At 35.3% G+C, this 21570-nt stretch overlaps 1 protein-coding gene across 2 annotated transcripts in view; it reads left to right on the top strand.

Annotated features, from left to right (window-relative positions):
* The window catches only part of MACROD2 (mono-ADP ribosylhydrolase 2), a 161957-nt gene that overhangs the window by 80291 nt on the left and 60096 nt on the right, over nt 1–21570 (top strand). For both annotated transcript variants that reach the window (XM_017895522.1, XM_017895521.1), the window contains exons 5-6: nt 10857–10931; nt 11192–11284. In XM_017895522.1, coding sequence (XP_017751011.1) covers nt 10857–10931; nt 11192–11284 — 168 coding nt within the window. The remainder of the gene's footprint in view (nt 1–10856; nt 10932–11191; nt 11285–21570) is intronic.

Below are 21570 nucleotides of genomic sequence, written 5' to 3'. Positions count from 1 at the left end.
AGAACAGACACTAATACTCTGGTTACTGTGATTTCTCTGAATAATAAACTGTTCTTTATCTTTGACCCAGAAGTCTTTGTCTTCTGTCAGCATCCATGGAGTTGTGGCTCAAGCAGGGTAAAATCTCAGAGTCTTCATAGTTCTTGGCAGGAAGCAGGAAAGTATGACGCACAGGAAAAGAAAAGTCCATAAATGGAACTCAACACATAAATGATACAGATGATAGAGTTAATATGAAAGGGCACGTTAAAAGTTGTTATAACTGTATTCCATGTACTTACGAAGTTAAAATTAGGACTGATCATGTTAATTCGAGACAAATAAGTTATAGAAAGATCCAAATTGAATTTCAAGGAATTCAAAACACAGTGCCTGAATTAAAAATTATACTTGATGAGAACAGTGGCAGATTAGATACCATAGAAGAAAAGATTAAGGAATTTGAACATGTAGCAATAGAAGCCATCCAAATAGAGTAAGTGACTAAGGGAAAAAAGAGCATCCATGAGCTATGAGACATCTTGAAGGGTGGTTGTAATTACAACGTACATGAATGTGAATCTCTGAGGGTGAATGTGGGAGGAAGGGACAGAAAAAATATTTGAAGTAAAGGTGATTAAAAATATGTCAATGTGATGAAATTATGAACCCACATATGCAGGAAGTTCTATGACCCCAAAGCATAAGAAACGTAATGAAAATTACACCTAAGCACATCATAATCAATTTATTTGACACCAGCAACAAAGAGAAAATCGCAAAACAAGCAAAGGAAAATTACAAGTTATAGAAAGAGGACAAAGATAAAGATAAATCAGGCCAGTCACAGTGACTCAGGCCTGTAATCCAGCACTTTGGGAGGTTGAGGTGGGCAGATCATTTGAGGTCAGGAGTTTGAGACCAGCCTGACCAACATGGTGAAACCGCATCTCTACTAAAAATACAAAAATTCGCAAGGCATGGTGACGGTGCCTGTAATCCCAGCTACTTAGGAGGCTGAGTCAGAAGAATCACTTGAATCCAGGAGGTGGAGGTTGCAATGAGCCTCCTGAGCTGAGACAGCACCACTGCACTCCACCCTAAGTGACAGAGCAAGACTCTGTCAAAAAGAAAAAAAAAAGATAAATAAAAGTCTCACTGGAAACTAGAAACTACAATGACATGCAAAAACATGATGAATCTCACAAATGTAATACTAAACTAGAGAAGGTATGAAAGCATATATTGTTTATTATATAATCTCATATATATCAAGTTCAAAAAGCAGGAAAAAAATTAACATTTAGAAAGGCTTGTTTAGGTGATAAAACAATAAAGAAGACCTAGGTAATAATCACTATGATAGGGTTTTGATTAAACTTTGCTGATTGGAGAGGAGATACTGCCTGGGAGGGGGCCATGAGGGAGCTGCCTGGCTAGATGGTTATCATAAAATATATAGTTTTGTATTTGTATTTGGTTATTTAATTGAGATCTCTATATTTTTGTGTGCTTTTCTATATGTATGTTGCAATTTTATAAAATTGGCTAAAAGAGGAAGAAAGAAAGAGAGGAAATGAGGAAGGGAATGAAGAAAGGGGGAAAGAAAGGAAGCATCAATGGCAGAGGTTGTTGTAAAACTAGATTATGGCTGGCAGTAGGAGGAGTTACACATTAGCCTGACTCCATAAATACGGCTCCAAAACTAAAAATCCTACCATGTTATGGATTCTGACAATATGTTACCTTTCAGAATATCTCTGAAAAATTGTACAATAATCACAAATAGAATTGAATAATAATAAAATTAAAAGAAGATATCTTACTTTCTAAATTCCCCAAAGAGATCACATGAGAGTATACTCAACAATGCAAATAATAATAATAACTAGCAGCGTAACAAAAGCCTAATGTATCAAATAAGATGACAGAAACACAAGCAAATGGTTATGACAGTAAGTGTAATTAGGTTACTTTAATAAGTGTAAAAGCCACTCGGATTGACTTAAACTCAATACAAATGTAAAGCTTTAAAAGTATAAAGTTAGAAAAATGTATATTTGGGAAAGGAGCATCAAAAGAAAACATGAAGAACTACTTTAGAATCTATTCGGTTAGAATTCTAGCAAAAAAATCTCCAGTGACAAAGAGTTGGTTATTTGATATTGATAACAATTTAAATTTCTGATGAAATATAATGATGGGGTTTTATGTGTCAGATGATATGGTAAGATACAATACAAATAAAAACCTGTTGAAAATGTAATGAGGAGTTCCCAGATACAATATTATTAGTCAATGACAGAACAAATAGACTAAGAATGACATGGAATGTTTGAAAAATGTGCTTAACAGGGTAGTCCTTGCTATAGGAAGAGACAGGCTGGTCAATGAAACAGATGAAAGAGTTTAGAAATAGACCCAAGTAGATCTGGGATTTCAGCACATATTCTGGCTGACATTTCAAAGACAGATGACTCAATAAATGGCATTAAAACAACTAGTTGGCCATTTGGAAAAATAAACTGAATCCCAACCTCATTCCTTACACCAACATAAATTCCAGAAGGAACAGAGATGAAACATAAAAATGAAGCTATAAAAATACTAGAGTAAAAGAACCAAAGATTATTATTCAGCACTAAAAGGAAATGAGCTATCAAACCATGAAAAGACATGTAGGAAACTTAAATGCATATTACTAAGTGAAAGAAGCCAGTGTGAAAAGGCTACATACTGTATGAATCCAATTATATGACATTCTGGCAAGGCAAAACCATGGACACAATGAAAAGATCAGTGGTAGCCAGGAGTTGTGGGGTAGGGAGGGATGAATAGGAGTACAGAGGATCTTTAGGTCATTGAAAATACTCTGTGTAATGCAATAATGGTAGATACATTTCATTATACATTGCCCAAACCCATAGAATGAACAGTTCCAAGAGTGAACCTTAATGTAAGTTATGGACTTCAGTAGTAGTTACATGGGATATCTCTGTACCATCCTCTCAATTTTGCTGTAAATCTAAAACCGCTCTACAAAAATAGTATTTTTAAAAAACAACAAAATAAAAAAAAATTACAGGCTGCTTTTTTAACTGTGAACGCATACTTGCAGACACATGATGGTATGGATATGTTATGAAATGCAGGCATACGCATATCTGTAATGTGTATGCATATGTCAGTATATTGCATAAAAGGAAAATAGCAAAATTGTAATAGATAAATGTTGACATAATAAATAAAAGTTATAATGAAAACTAGTGGGAAAATATTCTCACCTAAATGACAAAGAGCTAACTTTTTTATTTGAAAAAAGTGTGTGTGAACCAATAAGAAAAAATAGAAACAATCTAAGAGGAAAATGGACAAAAGACTCCATTATAATTCACAAAAGAAGATATACAGTCATTATAAATATGAAGAGATGCCCTATCTCTTTATTATATAAAGAAATGCAAATAAAATAGTATCCTCTCTTTTTGAACTAGGTAAGATTGAGTGGAGTTGAAAATATACAAAATTAGTGGAAATAGGATTTCCAAACATGCCTGCATCATATTAGTGGGAGACTGAAAGGCATAACCTCCTCATCAGCAATTTTGGCAAAACCTAATAAAAGGTAGAATGTTCATACTTTGATGGAAAAATTATGCCTCAGAGATTTATCCTAAACTAACACCCACCCAGACTATGGAGATATTTATTCACTGAAATGTTCACTGCAATATGATGTTTAATGGGGAAAAAAAAAAAGTGTAAACACCTGAAAGCTCACCCATAACATGGAATATTATGTATCTTTTAAAAATGAGATTTCCAAATCAATTGTAATGACAGAGGATGATGCTTATTAAAATATGAAATAAAAAAGCAGGACTCAAAGTGTAAATAAGTTTTGATCCCAGCATATATTTACATATTTGTGCATATGTCTGCATCTACGTGTGTATACACATATACAAGAGAAATATGACAACTCACAATATTAAAACTGGCCATCCCTTAGTCATAAAATTACCCACAACTCTCAATGCTTGTATGCATTTTTAGTGTATCCATAAGGAAATTGCATTTCTTTTGTAACTATAAGGGAAAAAAATAATTTTAAAAATAACTTACAATAGGAAAGTAAGTTTTATTAGCTCTAGGAGAAAACCAAGGATGTCTAGAAGATAATCAAATTCACACTAATCTAGGCTTAACTTTTGCTCTTAATCTGGGATATTTTAGACATTTTATAAAAGTACATTTTTTATTATTAGCAGCAATCAACTTTCAAGTTTAACAAAAAGACACAATTTACATGATTTCTTCAACACAAGCATCAAAGAAACAAAGCCTTTGTTCTTAAGAAAACTTGAGCATCTAATAATCTGCAAGCAATAAAATTATATTGTTGTTGCTATTGTTCAGAAACAGTCCATTTATAAAGTGAGTTTAGGTTTATCCCCTCAAAATGCTGAAATCTAGACGGATGTCCCCAGACCAATTTTTATGCAAATTAATTAAAACTAAAGCATTAGCTTGAGCCAAACTTAATTTCCAATGCTCCAAGAAACAGTCATGTGATCTATTTCTAAAGAAAAGCGAATGAATTTTTGGGTTATCTGTTCTAATGGTCTCCTCCCATAAGCATGACTGATTGAGTTCACTGCATGAAAAATATATACATAAACTGTGGAATTCTTTGTGTTCTTTTGTTTCCTCGGCCAGGAGGGATTAGGGCAGAGGACAGTGGGGAGAATTCAACTAGTCTGAATATGAAGAGGGAAACATAAAGCTTGCCCCCATGGGGCCAAGAAAGCAAGATGGAATGTGTAAGGTCTGCATGCACTGAGGAGAAAGGCAGATGGGCTGGAAGCCCCGGAGGAGTCATTAACACACAGCAGGCCTGGGTGCAGCGCAAGGCACTCAGGCATACCTTGTCTTTATGCAGTAGGCCAAAGCCTGCCTCATTTTCAAAGCTAGGCACCTTGTTTTGTTTCTTCCCACATTTTTAACTGTATTTAAGAAAGATGAGAAAAAAATATATTTCTATTTCAAGGAAAGATTGTCAAAATATGTAAAGCACACAGGTGAAACAAATCAGGAGAAAGCGAGACATTTAGAGGGCCAGGAAGAGAAAATTCGAAATAGCGCTTTATTCTCCAAGTCAAGGGTCAAGCTTTACAGGTCACAGACATTCCCTGGTGTTCATCAACAGCCTCAGGTGCCACCTCAAGCAGGCCCATCTTTTCAGCAGTGCCCAGGCTCTGTTGAATGGTGACCTTCTCATTCTTGATTGAATTCCTCTGAAAATTTATCAAGTGGAGCACTGGGACCAGGGGACACACAGGAATACAGATTTTGGCCACTTCCCCTCTCTGGATGCTCTACTCTTTCTCTTCATGGTATAGACAAAGTCGGGTCACAAATAGTGAGTTAAAAGTCCCTGCAGCGACCTGGTGTGATGATTAGGTGCAATGGCCAGTTCCCTATATCAACAGTGATAGAGAATGAATCTCACTCAATCACAGTGAAGGTTCCCTCTCAGTATTGGCCATCCAATAAACAAACGTCAATGTGACTGGAAACTTCATCTGAAGACATAGCCATGAACCTAGGAGATTATCTAGTTCCACAGCCTTTTTTCTTTTCAGTAGATGATGAAATTAAAGGCCAAAAAGGTTGTGATTTGCCTAAAACATCCAGTTATCTTTATTCCCATTCCAGGGTTCTCTGTAACAAATATAATGTGTAGAGTGCTTAGTAGCATAGAGGACTCTATGTTGTTGTTAAAGGATGCAAGAGAAAGTAAGTTATAGTCCTTAATGACTATTTACAGACCTTGATGAGTACTCTAATAGAGGTCCAGTGAAATAGACATTGATTGATGACTTCGTATTAAATAGGTGCTGGGAAGGAAAATATGAATAAAACAAAATTTCTCTCTTAATCTGATAAGAGAGACAAACACAGACACAACTACATCACGGTGTGATCAGGATAATACTAAATAGATGAATGGGCAAAAGAATTCAACAAGCAAAGATATGAAAATGATTAATTCTGCCTAGTGATTCCGAGAATGCTATACAAAAAAACTAAGTTGCTAGTTTAGCTGTGAAAGATGAGGATAATTTTCCATGTAGGAAAGGAAGAAAAAGGGTATTTCAGCCATTGGGAACATGTGCTAAGTAAGTACAAAGGCAAGAAATAAAGTAATATATTTAGAAAATGATGATTAGGTTGGTATATAGAGAGCACAGGGAAAGATAGGTGATTTGGCCCAAAGACAGAAAAGAGAGACATTAAGCAGAAACAAGAATTGCCTAAAAGTTTTATTTCTCAAATATTTCTAGCGTGCAAGTAGAGACTGAGAAAAAGTAATTAAATTTGGTTAGACACCTAACTTACACACACATATGTTTTAGCTAGAATTTTTTCTTCTAAGCTATCACTCAATATTTTTCCCTATTTTTGAAATTGTTTCATTATAATTATTAAATTATATAATATGCAATTGTTATAAAATGCGGGTTAGCAAAATCAAAATCCTATGAATTTAAATCTCAACAACCACATTTGAGATACAGCCTTTCAGTTTTTGCCCCTGATAATATAAATGTGTATAAGGACACATGTCCTGTGTATGTAGTTTAAAAACGTGAAATTGCATTTTACCTTCTACAATCTTTTTAAACCTCATAATATGTCACTTAGTGGTTGCCTTCAGATTGATGAAATGTTGCTGTTTAGACTTTCTGTAATCCTTAAATTAGAAATTCATTGCTATTTTCTATTTTCTATATCTATCATCATTTCATGTTTCATTTTGCTCACTACCCTTGCTTTCTTAGTGAACTCGAGTTTGATATCTAAAACATTTATTTGTTTCTTAATGTCTCCATCAATTTTCTATTCATTCAATCTTCTCATTTCCTTACCCACCAATTCTTATATTTCAGGTAAATATAAAGACACTTTCTATAGTTTTTGTTTTTCTGAATATATCTTTTACAAAAGTATTTTCCCTCAGCATAATTATATTATGTTTTAATTTTTAAGTACATTCTTTATTTGCATAGCGGGAAATGGCTCTCCAAGCAAGACATTGCCAGGAGATTAATTAAAGATATTGCCTTTACTTTCTATAACAGAATCCTTCTCTCCATGCAGTCATTCTGTGGTCCAGACTTATCTGTAGCAGATCTGAAATGCAAAACCCATGGCCCTAGTTTTATCAGAAATGAGGCTGAAGTCCTCCCATCCCAGTTCTTGAGACTGATTTTATAAACTCGATTTTCGAATTTTTACATGAATCCTTGTTAAATGTCCTGGTTTCATTTAATTTACTGAGAGTATTTCAGCCTTCATTTTGTTGTCTAATATAGTCTTTATTCAACACAGTTTCCCATAATCCAAAAATCTGCTCGAAGTGATTTTTTCCGTAGAAAGAGGAAATTGTTTTATATCTTAATAGAAAGATCTTTTTTTCACATATAATGCTTGGTTCCAGCAACTGTATGCTTTCTGAGGACAAGCACTGTATCTATCTTACGTAAGATCTACTCCAGCAGCAGGCATATTTACCACTGGTGGCACTCAATACATTGTAGAATGAATAACCAATAGTTCAGTCATCATCATTCTATATAGTATCCAAAGGTGATAAGGGTGGAAACTGGGTTGAGGTGAAAGATTTTAAATTGCTTTCTGCTGCATATTTTGTGGCCCATAGTAGCATGACACAATCTAAAGAATAAAGGATGCAGATGGAATCCTTATATATTTCTGGCGGAAGTGTGAAACGGAACAAATTCTTTAGAACACTGCTTTGCAGGATCTAGTAAAGCTAAACATATATATTCTCTCTTATATAACCTACTTGTTCTCTGTCACTCGGTTTATACCCAAGGAATATGAGTCTATTACAATATGTTGCCAAAAGAAAGATTCAAACAATTTTATTTTAGCAGTGTTATTCATAACAGCACCAAATTGAAAACAATTCAACACTCATATGACATAGTATATGCAGACAGTAGAATAGTATATATCAATGAAAAAGAATGAACACTTGATGATGCACACAGCAACTGGAATTAATTTCACAGACAACAGTTATAAAAAAAACCTAAAATACAAAAGAGCATATGGTGCATGTCACATTTAAATGAATTTCTAAAACACACCATACTGTTACCTGGTGGGTGTATGAACAGGAGGAAGCCACTGGTATGAGAATCGCTTTTGATCTGGATGGTAATGACGCAGGAAAATCCATGTGTATATATCTAAAGCATCATAAAGATGTACACTTAAGGTTTGTACATTTTACTGTATGCAAGTAGATCTCAATTTTAAAAGCTAAAAAGCAAAATAAAGACATTTCCAGGCAAAACAAAAAGAAAAGAGGGATTGTAGTCAGGTAGAGCTGGTTATGATTTTTGAAAGCAGAACTGAGATCACAGCACTTACTTTCCAGGGGTAATGTGATGATTAGAGATAATACGTGTGAAGTATCTGGGGACAGTCTGGCATTTTTTATGGGATCAATAATTTGCAGATTCACTTACATCTTCTAGGCCAGTGCTTCTCAAGCTTTAACTTGCATACAAATCACATGGACATCTTGTTATACAGTGCAGGCTCTGATTTCGTAGGTCTGTGATGAGGCCTGAAATTCTGCATTTTTGAAAAGCTCTCAGGTAATTCCAATGTTGCTTGTCCATGGACCATACTTTTGTTAGGGACAAGCTGCCCCAGGACTGCCACCTCCACCCCGAACAATGCAGCTGAAACTTATCCTGAATATGCAACTGCATTCCTGGACCCTTATCTAGGCACTAAGCAAGGTCACCAGACTTGCTTACAGCCCTCTGGGTGGCATGGGAGAGATCGCAAGAAACGTGGATAAACCTAAGTTACATGCTCTTGTAAATTCCTTTATTGTAAACTGCTCACGAGATGATATGTGGTAAAGTTAACCGACAAACAACCCCAGGGTCTCTCTCCACCATATAAATGCCTCATTTTGTAAGCTGAAGGCTGCCTCCTCTGCCTGGTGGGGCAGCCGGGCAGGCTAATAAACTTACTCGCCTGACCTTCGGTGTCTCTCTCTCTCGCTCTCTCTCTCTCTCTCTCTCTCTCTCTCTCGTCCTTTCTCTCAGCTAACCTTATAACTTTGAGTGGCAATGGGGAAGAATGAGGATGAACGGGTTTTTCAAAAGTGGAAAGGTCTTGATCAAGTTCAAATTTTAAAAGGCCTTTCTGCGAGCAAATCACAAAATAGAATACAGGAGAAGAAAATGAAAGATCCAAGAGACAGATGATATGTCCCTAAGTGAGGAAAGAAGGCAGGAGGCTAGAAAGTGGGAAAACCGAAATATTTTGCAGAACCATGAAGATGGCATTTCATTGAACTTCAGGAGTGATGAAAGAAAATCATCAAAACCCGCTTGAGGTTTTTATATTCAATGATCAAATAGATAAACATGCTTTAGTTTTAATTATTTTATTGGATCCTTTGGATTAAAACTGAGCTCAGGAGGAGTGGATATCACACAAAAGGCATGATTTTTCCCTTATCTGGGTGCTGCTAGCAGAGAATGAATCAAGGGGACGTAGTATCATGGGCAGTTTAAAAATAATTGTATCAAAGAGGAGACTGTAAGATGAGCAGTTATATAAGTCAGCTTTGCGGCAGTAACAAATAACTCCAAAAATCTCACTGGGGCTCAACAACAAAGGCTGGTTGTGTCTCTTTTTAGCCCTGCTTGACTGTGTTCCACGTGCTTTCCCTTCAGGATCTAGATGAAGGAACATGGTCTTTTAGGAGCAAAAGAGCTGCAGGCAACATACAATAGATCTGAAGGCTTCTGCTTGGTTGCAGTACGCATGATGTCTGTTCCAGTGCCACTTCCTAAACAAGTCACATGAACAGACCTGTGTCAATGTGGTGGGAACATACACTTGCCCCATAAGGGCCACTGCATGTCACACTGTCACAGACAGGGAAATATAATCCTCTTATAGGAAGAAGTAGAGACAAGTTGAAACCATAATGCCACCACAGGGATGGACTCAGGCAGAGTCCACACTCTGTCAATCTGCTTTGCACCTATAACCAACCCTAGCTCTAGAATTTTTTAAAAAAATTTCCATAGGTAAATATCCTCAGCACAAAATCTTTCATTAGCCTAAGGCAAAATGGACAGATTTCAATTTCCTCTCTTAATGAGCACTTAAATGTTTTAAACTCCACAGGGGAGGGTAGGAGGAGAAGCCAAGGGGTGTGGAAGAAAAACCATTACTAGATAATCAACCTAAGAGTAATCAAGAGTTGGCTGAATTCTCTCCTGACCTTTGCTGTATTTAGTATGTGTCTTAAGAGAATGGCTGAGCTGTTATCTCCCCAGTTCCCTTGTGCCCACATGACTCAAGTTTTTTATGCTCTGTTGATGGAAAAATGAAAGTGCAAGTAGTGTTTTCATTTTCTACGAATCCTCACTATGGGAAATATTTGTATCTTAAAAGGAAATTAAGTGTAGTTAACCCATACAGCCCAGAAATTATTGTAAAATTTGAAAATTTCCAGGTTGTGTCCTCTATCCACATCCTGTGCATTGATAAGCTATATAAGTATGGCAGTTTCAAATCAGTTTCCAAAAAAAAAAAAAGATTTTTTCCTAAATTATCAGGATATTTCTCAGAAAATAATTGATGTAAATCTGACGATTAGAAAAATTGTATCTTTGCCCTCCATTTTGGTTTCAAAACTGTTCTCTATCTCTCCATGCACGATTAAAGCATGGTTTCTGAAGGTCAGGAATAAAGCTGTGGTCATGCATATCACATTTCTTTTATTTTTCAATCACTGTTTTGAACAGGACAAGAGAATGATTCAACGAAGAATGAAATAAAAATTGAAACAGAATCCCAGAGCTCATATATGGAAACAGAAGGTACTGAAACCAAAATATATTGTTACCAGAGAATGAGATGAAACTGTGAACCATGACTTCTGTATATACCTGTGTGTGTGAGTGGCGTGTGTGTGTGTTTTAAGCAATGATTACTGGAGGATAACAACAGTGCTCAACTTGGTGTACCTATGGAAGCTTGAAGGGGGAGAAAAGAACTCTAACTTTCTATGCTATAGTCTCTGTATTCTCTCAGTGATTCCAACTAAAACATCCCTGAGCGTCTGTCTCATTCTTTTTAGAACTTGCATCAAACCAAGAAGATGCGGTGATTGTGGAGAAACCAGAAGTGATTCCATTAACAGATGACCAAGACGAAAAAGAAGGTGAAAAAGGTAGGACTGCTCTTAAATTAACCCATCAAGAATAGAAAGTTTCTGTGGATTTCTGCCTAGGATTCAACCATCAAGTTATTCTCATGCAATTACAGTTTGTAAAGGGGGAAAATGAACATTTCCTTAACCCCAAATCTCCTTTTGAAAGTAGAATAAAATCTAGAAGTAGCAAAATAAGATACTTGGAAGACTTATAGCAGCTACATATAGCATAGGGATGTTTTGTTATTCATTTAGATTCCATTTAAATTTTAAAATTACAGTATTGAGAAAGCCTATAAGAAATCAAAATTATGGGCTAGAGGGATAAAGTTCATAAAAAGTCTGAAATGGCTTTAAAGCAAATAGACTGACCTTTTTGTATGGATTTCATCTGTCTTCCTTCGTATATTAGTGATGAAAGAAACAATTTATGTAAAATAAGCAAGTTATATGAACGTAAATTGCAAGTTTGTTTGATAATATTAGGATGCAATCATATTGAATACTGTTGTAAAAAATAAGTAGCATTATAATGATTTCTGAAAACTCAAGAGGAATGAACACTCCGTAAATATTAAGGCAGCATGCAGGGCAAGGAGCCAACGTATTGGAGTGAAGATAGAAATATTTTAAAATATACTTTTAAAATTATTCTGAGTAATTCAGGATTAATTGAAGAACTTAAAGAATTCAATATTTAAATATAAAGCAATCTCTTAAAAGAAGCTCATGAAATAATTTTTGTTACAGTATATCCTAAATCATACTGCTCTTAAATAAATATGTATTTTCAAAGCAGTTGCAGAGTAATAACTTGACAGGTCTTGTTTAAAGAACACAGTGATCAATTTTGTTTCCAAATTAAAACCCAGACATGATCTCAATTGTAAAATCAGGTCAATAGCAACTACAGCTTCCCAATTATGAACTCTTCTTGGCAAGGGCATTGACACAGTTTAATTGCTAAACCATGTTAGAGATTTTGACACTTTTAAAATTTTGACTGCATTTACAGTACGATATTCTTCCACGTCTATGCCTCTAATAAACTTTTCTCTATTGCAAATCCTAGTTCAGACTCACGACTCCACATTCCTGTCAAGTCAAATAAAGGGTATATTTGAAGTTATTTCATGTCTAATATTGATAACTGAGAATTGATACAACCCTTACTCAGAATCAGATACATGGTATTGCTCTCTTCAATTGCAGTTTTAAAATGTAAAATAGACAATGCTGTGCGTGTTAGCTTAATTTCTCTCTAGCAGAAATTGTTTGCTTTGTTTATTGCATTTCAAGAAATGTAAATGGTAAAGAGGAACATCAAACAGCTGTACATTTTTCTCTTTTTGACTTGACCTATAAGAAAAAAGCTGGCATTCAGCACACATTGACATGTTTCCCTTCTCCCAGAGCCTTCCCAAGCATTGAACACTACTCTGATGACTGAAGAAGTAAATACCCACCTTTCCTCTCTTCCTTGTAAATATGCCAATCTTTTTCTGATAATGGTGGAAGAGCATGCGGGAAAGCAAGGTGAAATTCTGCTCCTTGCTTTTAGCAACTATGAGGTTGAATCTCTTTGTTAAAATTTGACTTTTCAGTGTAAGATGATTACCAATGCTGGTAGTCTTGAATTAACCACATTTTCTCTTCCATCTTTATCATAGATATTTCACTTGGCCCTGCCTTGAATATTTCTGGTGTTTAAATTTGAAATAATTTTATACTGTTTTAAAAAATAAGTGAGCATTATAATGATTTCTGAAAACTCAAGAGGAATGAACACTCCGTAAATATTAAGGCAGCATGCAGGGCAAGAAGCCAATAGATTGGAGTGAAGATAGAAATATTTTTAAAAATATATTTTATAAAACTATTTGTCATCTTATACTTTGCGTCGAAATAAGAGTGAAAAGCTATTTTGTTCCCTATGTGAACAGTACTCATAGGAAAAGGAGGCAATGTAGACTCATGGTGCTCTGCAGTAGCTCTGCTCCATCATTGATAAGCTGGGTGACTTTGGACAGGTTACTGATCCTACCTGCTTCAGGTTCTTCATCTGTAAGATGACGATGGCAAAAGTACCTGTCACATATATGTATGGTGAAAATGTAATGAGTAAAATGTGCAAAGCAATTAAAACAATGTGTGACACATAGAATGCACTCCGTAAGTATTTAGTATTCGTCATAATTTGATACATTGATGATAAAGTCAAGAAAATCCACATGTGATTTCCCTAAGTCTATTCATCATCCTTCTTCACTATTTTGAATCTGTAGAAAGTCACATATTCTACATTATCCTTCACCAGAACAGCTGGTTCTACCCATTTGATTGGCAGCACCATCTCAGGCAGGCAGTTTTGATGTGCTCTACACTCTTTACATTGCTGCATATTTTATTCTAAAGAGATAAAACAACTAATAGAAGGAAGCCAGGTGGAAGGCATTTCTCTCCATTCATAAACACGTTCTTGTTTGTCAGTATCTCAATCTTGCATTTGAGAAATAAATAAAACCATAACTTCTATTTTATTAAAAAAGAAACCATTGAGCTGTTGATAGATCCACAAAAGAAAAGTAGTAAATAAACTCAAAGTAGCAATTGTTTTACTTTCTTTTATTTAGTTATTAAAAGTATTGTTTGAAAACATTTCGAGACTATAGCTCCAGATTTTGTATTCACAAAATAGTATCTTAATGGAAAGCTGTACATATGTATTAAGAATTATCTGTAAACAAAACAAATGAGTATTTTATTACATTTGTAAAGATATTCTTTATAGCTTTAGAAGTATTCGTTCTCCTTTATTGTAAGAATCCTTTTAAGGAGGCAGAAAGTGATTCCTTTAAAAAAAAATCCAGACCAGGAAAAATATATAACCTTTTTCTCTTTTGTAGCATTTTATAAGATTAGAAAATGTAGATAATCTTCAGGATACATCTTCTATGGCTCCCAGGTGTATGGGCACAGATGTTGCAACATTAAGTTTCGAAGTTAGCTCTACTAAAATATGGATTTTGAAAAGAAGGAAAAATATTCAGCAGAAGTTCATGCTGATAAAATTACACAATAGCACAATGGACATGTCCCTGGGAGACCTGAAATACAAAAATTTCAACAGGCATAAAGTGAGGTTTCACATATGGCAGCTTTTCTGATATAGCCACATTGCCTCTTCCTAAATGAGCCCAGTTTTATGATTTCCCAGCAGGACCTGCAACACATATGAAATCCAGTGGAATAACATCATTTAGGTTAATAACCAAATAGGAAAGTAATATTATAGAAGATCTCCTCTGAAAAGGATCTCATGTTTTAGTATAAAATATAAAGTCAGCATTAAAACATCTTTCTTACATTTGTTATTTAGGTGAATTTAGAAATATTTGACATGAAATCCTAACTATATCCACATTGTGTTATTATTTCACAAAATTTTCATGTATGTTTATGATATATATTGGATTTTTTTTCTCTAAGTGTTACACAGAATGAATACATTTGGTCCCAATAATTTTTCATATCAATTAATAAGTGTAGTGTAGAATAGTAATCCTTTGTCTGTTTACCAAAGATTGAACAAAATGTTGACAGAGACTTAAAGTATATTATGGTTTAATGTTTTCTTAGAAAAAGATGCATATGGGCAGGCGTGCAAGTAAAGAGTTAAGCACAAGCCAGTGACAAGTGTAAAGTATCATGCTCGTAGATTCATGTTTTGAACCAAGCGTGGTCTGACCAGCATGACCTTGAGACGTAGTGTACAGACAGCCATGGCTTCTAGCCCTGGCTGTGTGATTCCTGGCAATGCTTAAACTTCGAAGAATCCCAGTCTCTAGGGTAATAATGAGGGGCATGAACTCAAAATTGCAGTTATAAGGTTCTCCAGTTTTATAAATTTTCTTAGAAGGCCAACTCTGAAGGACCACATTTTTGATGCAACAAGAGTGATGGCATGGGAGCCAATGGTCAGCCATGCTGAAAGCTGAAATCATAGGTTTTCCTCAGTTTTAGTTATTGTACCCTATTGATAAAAATATAGAGGTGCCCTAGGCCAGGCAAAAAAAAAAATCACCCAAATATATTAGGGCTTACCAATGATTGGACAGCTAATTACTCCCTGAAGATACTTTAAGGAGGGAGGGGAATGCCTTTTAGCTCAAGGTGGGTTTACACAGAAACTCCGCTCAGAACCAAGCTGGATTTCCATCACCATCTTTCTCAGTCCATGTGGGAAACATCTTTTTTTGCAACTCCTCTGGCTACGATTTCATCTTTCAGTGAACACATAGCAAGTGAGTGACTTTCTCTTCTGCTTCTACCAATCAAATCCATTAGAGGTTTATCTCATCTACAAAGGACCCCTGTATAGCCCTTGGTGTTTTCCATTTCTCATAGGATTCTTACATCGCTGGCAGAGCCCTTTCTTCTCTCCTTGAAAAGCAGACCTTGCACTAGCAATGTTGCCATACACAGAATACCTGCGTATTACACCATAGCACAATGGACATGTCCCTGGGAATAGAATACCTAACACTTGGGCCTTCATATACAAGCTGTGTTCTTGGCTATAAAGAGTCATTGCTTAGGCATATTTTTGATTCATGCAAAATACTGTATACACTTGCATCTTAAGTAACAAACTTACTGGAACATTCTACTTTCAGAAAGTCTTTGTATCTCTTTTCAAATGAAATCAAGTTTAGTAATGCCCTGTTATTCATAGTAGTAGCACCATTATTTAGTTTTCTAGGGCAGTTTTACCATTTGTTTTCTTCTTTTTTAATAACATTTTGAATCTGGAATTCAACAACCAAAATTATGTTTTAGGATATCCATTAAATTTAAAATGTTGGTCTTTGTTTGGGTTTTATGAATATTTTAGTGTCTAATGAAATTCCTCATATTGGTTAAGTATCTTGAACATAAAAATTATAAAGTTTTAAGCTAAATTGCTTAAGTTTTCTACATGTCTCTATCTATGCAATGTAAACATATAGAACCAGTTCATTCAAATTATGCTGCATAACTGACCTATAATTTTAAAGTTAAAAAATATAGAAGAATAAAAGGTATATTCACTGCTACCATAATAATGTTGGTATGGATAGCATATATGCATGTGTACGTGTGTAAAGTTAGATTATACATGTATAAAGTTCATATGTATCTACCCAGTAAGAAAGTTATGCAGGCCTCTTGAATTTGTTTAAATCCTCTAGCTTGCTGCAATCATCTTGTGTTTAAAGATTTCGAAAAATATTGCCCCGAACCTCCATTTTTCATGTTAGGAGAAATCTATGATCCCTTCCAATATCTCTGAGAATTCTTTGCTGTCGGGTTTATGTCTTCTACTCTCAGGCTCCAAGCTCCTGCCTCTGGTGACTTCTCACTTCAGCCTTTGCCTTTCCTTTTTATCCTAAGCTGTCTCTAGTTCTCACTATGGCTCCCACTCAGACACCACTACCACCTCTCATCCCTTCACTCCGTTCAGTACCACAAACTCAAGGATGTGTGTGGGTTTAAGTGAATGTTAGCATCAAAACTTGTTATTAACTTGTGCATGCCCATGTGGGGAATTTTCAGAGACCATCTCTTCTAAGTCTCCAGCATCCAGCTACATCCTGTATCACCCTTTGTCTTCTTGATTTCTTGCCCTTCTTAACACTCCAGTTTCATTTACAGTTTAACTTTGTATCATGCCTATGTCCTTCTGGTCTTGCCCTGAGTTATATGATTCTACAACCATGTGGCTTATCAAACCACATGGCTTATCAAAGTAATTTGCAAAAACAAAAGATCACTCGCATAAGTGGAATTCTGTCTTTAAATGTTGAACTTGTTATTCTTCTCTGCCGAACTATACAGTGACTTTTTATCAATAACAGACCATATATGTCATGGTGGTCCCATAAGATTATGGATTCTACATTTTTACTTTACCTTTTCTACGTTTAGATATGTTTAGACACAAATACTTACCATTGTGTTATAATTATCCACAGTCTTCAGCACAGTAACATGCTGTACAGGTTTATAATCTAAGAGCAATAGACTATACCATCTAATCTCAGTATGTGGTAGGCTATACCATCAAGGTTTGTGTAAGTACACTCTATGATGTTTGCATGATGAAATCACCTAGCAACGTATTTCTCAGAATGTATCTTCATCTTAACCAATGCATGACTGTATATTGGTTTTGAATTATGGCTATATGGATATACACATGGATCCACAATATATACACATTCAGAAACACTGAATATATCCATACAAACACACACAGTTCAGGAGCACTGAAAATTTCCAAACTGGCTAATATCATACAGGACAATACAACATATCCTTTCTTTCTATCAGACAAAATTCATTTTCATTGATATGAACAAATCTCATTTTCATTACTACAAGAACCAGATAATCCCAGAGAGTCTGGAGGGCAACACCCAACCTTCCACCACAGTGACATCCAGGGATCTCTTTTATCCATTGTCAAGTCTTAGACAATTTTTCTTGACAGTATACTGAAGGCAAAACTGCCTTTTTTTTTTTTTCTTTTTTTTTGGGGGGGGACAGTCTTGCTCTATTGGCAGGCTGGAGTGCAGTGGCGCGATCTCAGTCAATTGCAACCTCCACCTCCTGGATTCAAGCAATTCTCCTGCCTCAGCCTCCCAAGTAGCTGGAACTACAGGTGCGTGCCACCATGCCTGGCTAATTTTTGTATTTTCAGTAGAGATGGGGTTTCACCATGTTGGCTAGGATGGTCTCGATCTCTTGACCTCATGATCCACCCACCTCAGCCTCCCAAAGTGCTGGGATTACAGGGGTGAGCCACCATGCCCAGCCTAAAACTGCTCTTTTATACCTGTTTACCACCTCACTTATTTGTTATTGTTCACTATTTGATATATTTGATAGACGGTGACAAAATACTAAGATAGTATCAGAGTAGGGCAGTAGCTTCCAATTTCATCTGAGGTTGTAGTTTACTTGCTATTGCTTTATGGCAAGTACTGCTATTCTACATCTAATATAGTTGTACCCACACTATAGATGAAGGTGTACTTCTAAGATGCCTCAATTGTAAGATGTGCCATTATTTTATGTATTATTCATAAATTTTCTAAAATCTTGCTTATTAAAGTAAGACACAATAATTTATCATTTAGGATTTTTATTTTATATGTTTTAAAAAACTCTTTGAACAAGATGTAGAACTTTTTCATATATCACCCTTGAGAATACATAGAAAGAAAATTTTAGGCTAAAGGAATTAGTTACAGTATTGCTAAAACTTCAGATTCAGGGTCCTACTTCTAAATCACTTTCAATCAAAGTCATCAATATCTGATTTTATTATGCAATATTGTCCTCTTGCAATATCTTTGATGGTTCAGAATTTAAGAGAATTCATAAAGAATTTAAAACTCATTGGCTTGTAAGTCTCTTAAGACTTAAGTCTGTCTTGCTATCATATAAAGTTAGCCTATTTTTTCTTGCTTGCTTCTACTTAGAGGCTGTTAAAACACTCCTGATTCACCAACTCCCTCCATATTTATTATTTTTCAGAGATTTTAACCCAAGTCGTTGAAACTCATTCTGCAAGTTTGAGTACTTTTGGTTTTGATGCTAATGCCTATATGGGTATGATAAATTGTATCATCATGTCCTGACCAACAAAAATTTTGTAACAATTCACTATTTCAAAGATGTTAAGATGTGAAAGCAGTGTACTTTATATTAGGAAATATAGTATTTATTTCACAATGAAAACTACTACACTGAGACTAGAAAATGGAAACATGATTACAAGTGATATAATTGAGTAAAGTTATTTTTTTTTCTGCTACCTCTAATGACTAGCAGAGGGATCCTTGCTAGCACATCAGTCCACCATTACCCTACCGCACATTGCATAACTAAGAAAGTTGTAAATGGTTTTATTCATACGTTCAACAAATGTTTTTAATGCACATGTTCTATGTGCCAGAAATTATATAGACACTAGCACTAAAACTGAGGAAGACAGACAAAGCCACTGCTGGGCTCATTCCAAGCGTAGAGCTCAGGATAGAAGTCTTTTTTTTTTTTTTTTTTTAACTTTTAAGATTCCTCATATAAATGAAATCACACAGTGTTTGTCTTTGTCTTATTTCACTCAGCATAATGCCCTCGAGTTTCATCCATGTTGTCACAAATGGCAGGATTTCCTCTTTTTTATGACTGAGTAATATTCCATTATACATATATATTGCATTGTACACATGTATGCAAATGTGAGATATATGTGTGTGTGTGTATGTGTGTGTGTCACATTTTTCTCTATTTATTTATGCATCTATGGGCACTTAGGTTGTTTCTGTGTCCTGGATATTATGAATAATGCTGCAATGAACATGAGAGTACAGACATCAAGCTACTGGTTTTCCTTCCTTCAGATATCTAGCCAGAAGTGGGATGGCTGGATCGTTTGGTAATCCTATTTTTAAGTTTTTGAGGAACCTCGATACTATTTTCCATAATGCTGTACTCATTTACATTTCTGTCAACAGTGTAGGTTCCCTTTTTTCCACACCCTCACCAACACTTGTTAGCTCTTTCTTGCCTTTTTGAAAAAAGTCTTCCTAACAAGCGTGAGGTCATATCTAATTGTGATTTTGATTTCCAGTTCCCTGATGATTAGTAATGTTCAGCATACCTATTGGCCATTCATAAGTCTTCTTTGGAAAAATGTCTATTCAGGTCTCGATATCAACATAATGCTGGCCTCATGAAGTGAATTTGGAAGTCTTCCCTTCTCTTCAATTTTTTTGAAAGAGTTTGAGTAAGATTGGCATTAATTCTTCTTTAAATGTTTGGTATAATTCACCAGCAAATTAATCTGGCCCTGGACTTTTCCTTGTTGAGAAGTTTTTGATTACTGACTCAAACTCTTTACTTACTTTTTGACTATTCAGATTTTCTTTTTTAAATCAGATAATCTGTTTTATTATAATTCTTATATGTTTGGGATATTAACCCCTTATCACATATATGGTTTACAAATATTTTCTCCCATTTTATGTGTTGCCTTTTCACTTTGTTGATTATTTCCTTTTCTGTGCAGAAGCTTTTTAGTTTATTTAGAAAATCTGTTTATTTATTTTTGCTTTTGTCACTTGTGCTTTTGATGTCATATCCAAAAAATCATTGCCAAGACCAATATCAAGAAGCTTTTTTCCTATGTCTTCTATATGAGTTTTACAGTTTCAGGTCTTACATTTAAGTTTTTAATCTATTTCAAGTTAATTTCTGTGAGTGGTATAAGACAGAGGTATAATTTTATTCTTTTCTATCTGGGTATCCAGTTTTCCCAGCATCAGTTATTAAAGAGACTATCCTTTTGCCGTTCTGTGTTCTTGACTACCTTGTCAAGTATTAGTTGACTTTGTATGCATGGGTTTATTTCTGGGCTTCTCAATTCTGTTCTATTGGTCTGTGTGTCTGTTGCTGTGCCAGTACCATACTGTTTTGATTACTATAGCTTTGTAATGTAGTTTGAAATCAGTAAGTGTGATGTCAGTAAGTGTGAAGCAAAAAAGAAAAAAAAGGTTTGGCTATTTGGGATATTTTGTATTTCCATATGAGTGTTAGGATTGTTTTCTCATTTTATGTGAAAAATGCCCTTGAAATTGTGATAGGGATTACACTGAATGTATAGATTGTTTTAGGTATTTGGGCATTTTAACAATATTAATTCTTTTGATTCATAGGTATGGAATACCTTTACATTTATTTGTGTCTTAAATCATTTTCCCATCAATGCTTTGCAGTTTTCATATACAGATGTTTCACTGCCTTGGTTTAATATATTCCTAAGTATTTTATTATTTTTGATGCTACTATAAATGTATAGTTTTCTTTATTTCATTTTCAGATATTCATTGCTAGTGCATAGAAATGCACCTGATTTTTTTTTTTTTTTTTTTTTTTTTTTTTCTGAGACGGAGTCTCGCTCTGTCGCCCAGGCTGGAGTGCAGTGGCTGGATCTCAGCTCACTGCAAGCTCCGCCTCCCGGGTTCACGCCATTCTCCTGCCTCAGCCTCCCGAGTAGCTGCGACTACAGGCACCCGCCACTTTGCCCAGCTACTTTTTGTATTTTTTTTTAGTAGAGACAGGGTTTCACCGTGTTAGCCAGGATGGTCTCAATCTCCTGACCTCGTGATCTGCCCGTCTCGGCCTCCCTAAGTGCTGGGATTACAGGCTTGAGCCACCGCGCCCGGCCGAAATGCACCTGATTTTTGTATGTTGAT

The sequence above is a fragment of the Rhinopithecus bieti genome, unplaced genomic scaffold (genome assembly GCF_001698545.2).
Source record: "Rhinopithecus bieti isolate Rb0 unplaced genomic scaffold, ASM169854v2 scaffold_25396, whole genome shotgun sequence".
NCBI classification, from domain to species: Eukaryota; Metazoa; Chordata; class Mammalia; order Primates; family Cercopithecidae; genus Rhinopithecus; species Rhinopithecus bieti.
Note: the sequence above shows the minus strand (reverse complement) of the source record. Positions and strands in the feature narration are given on the sequence as shown.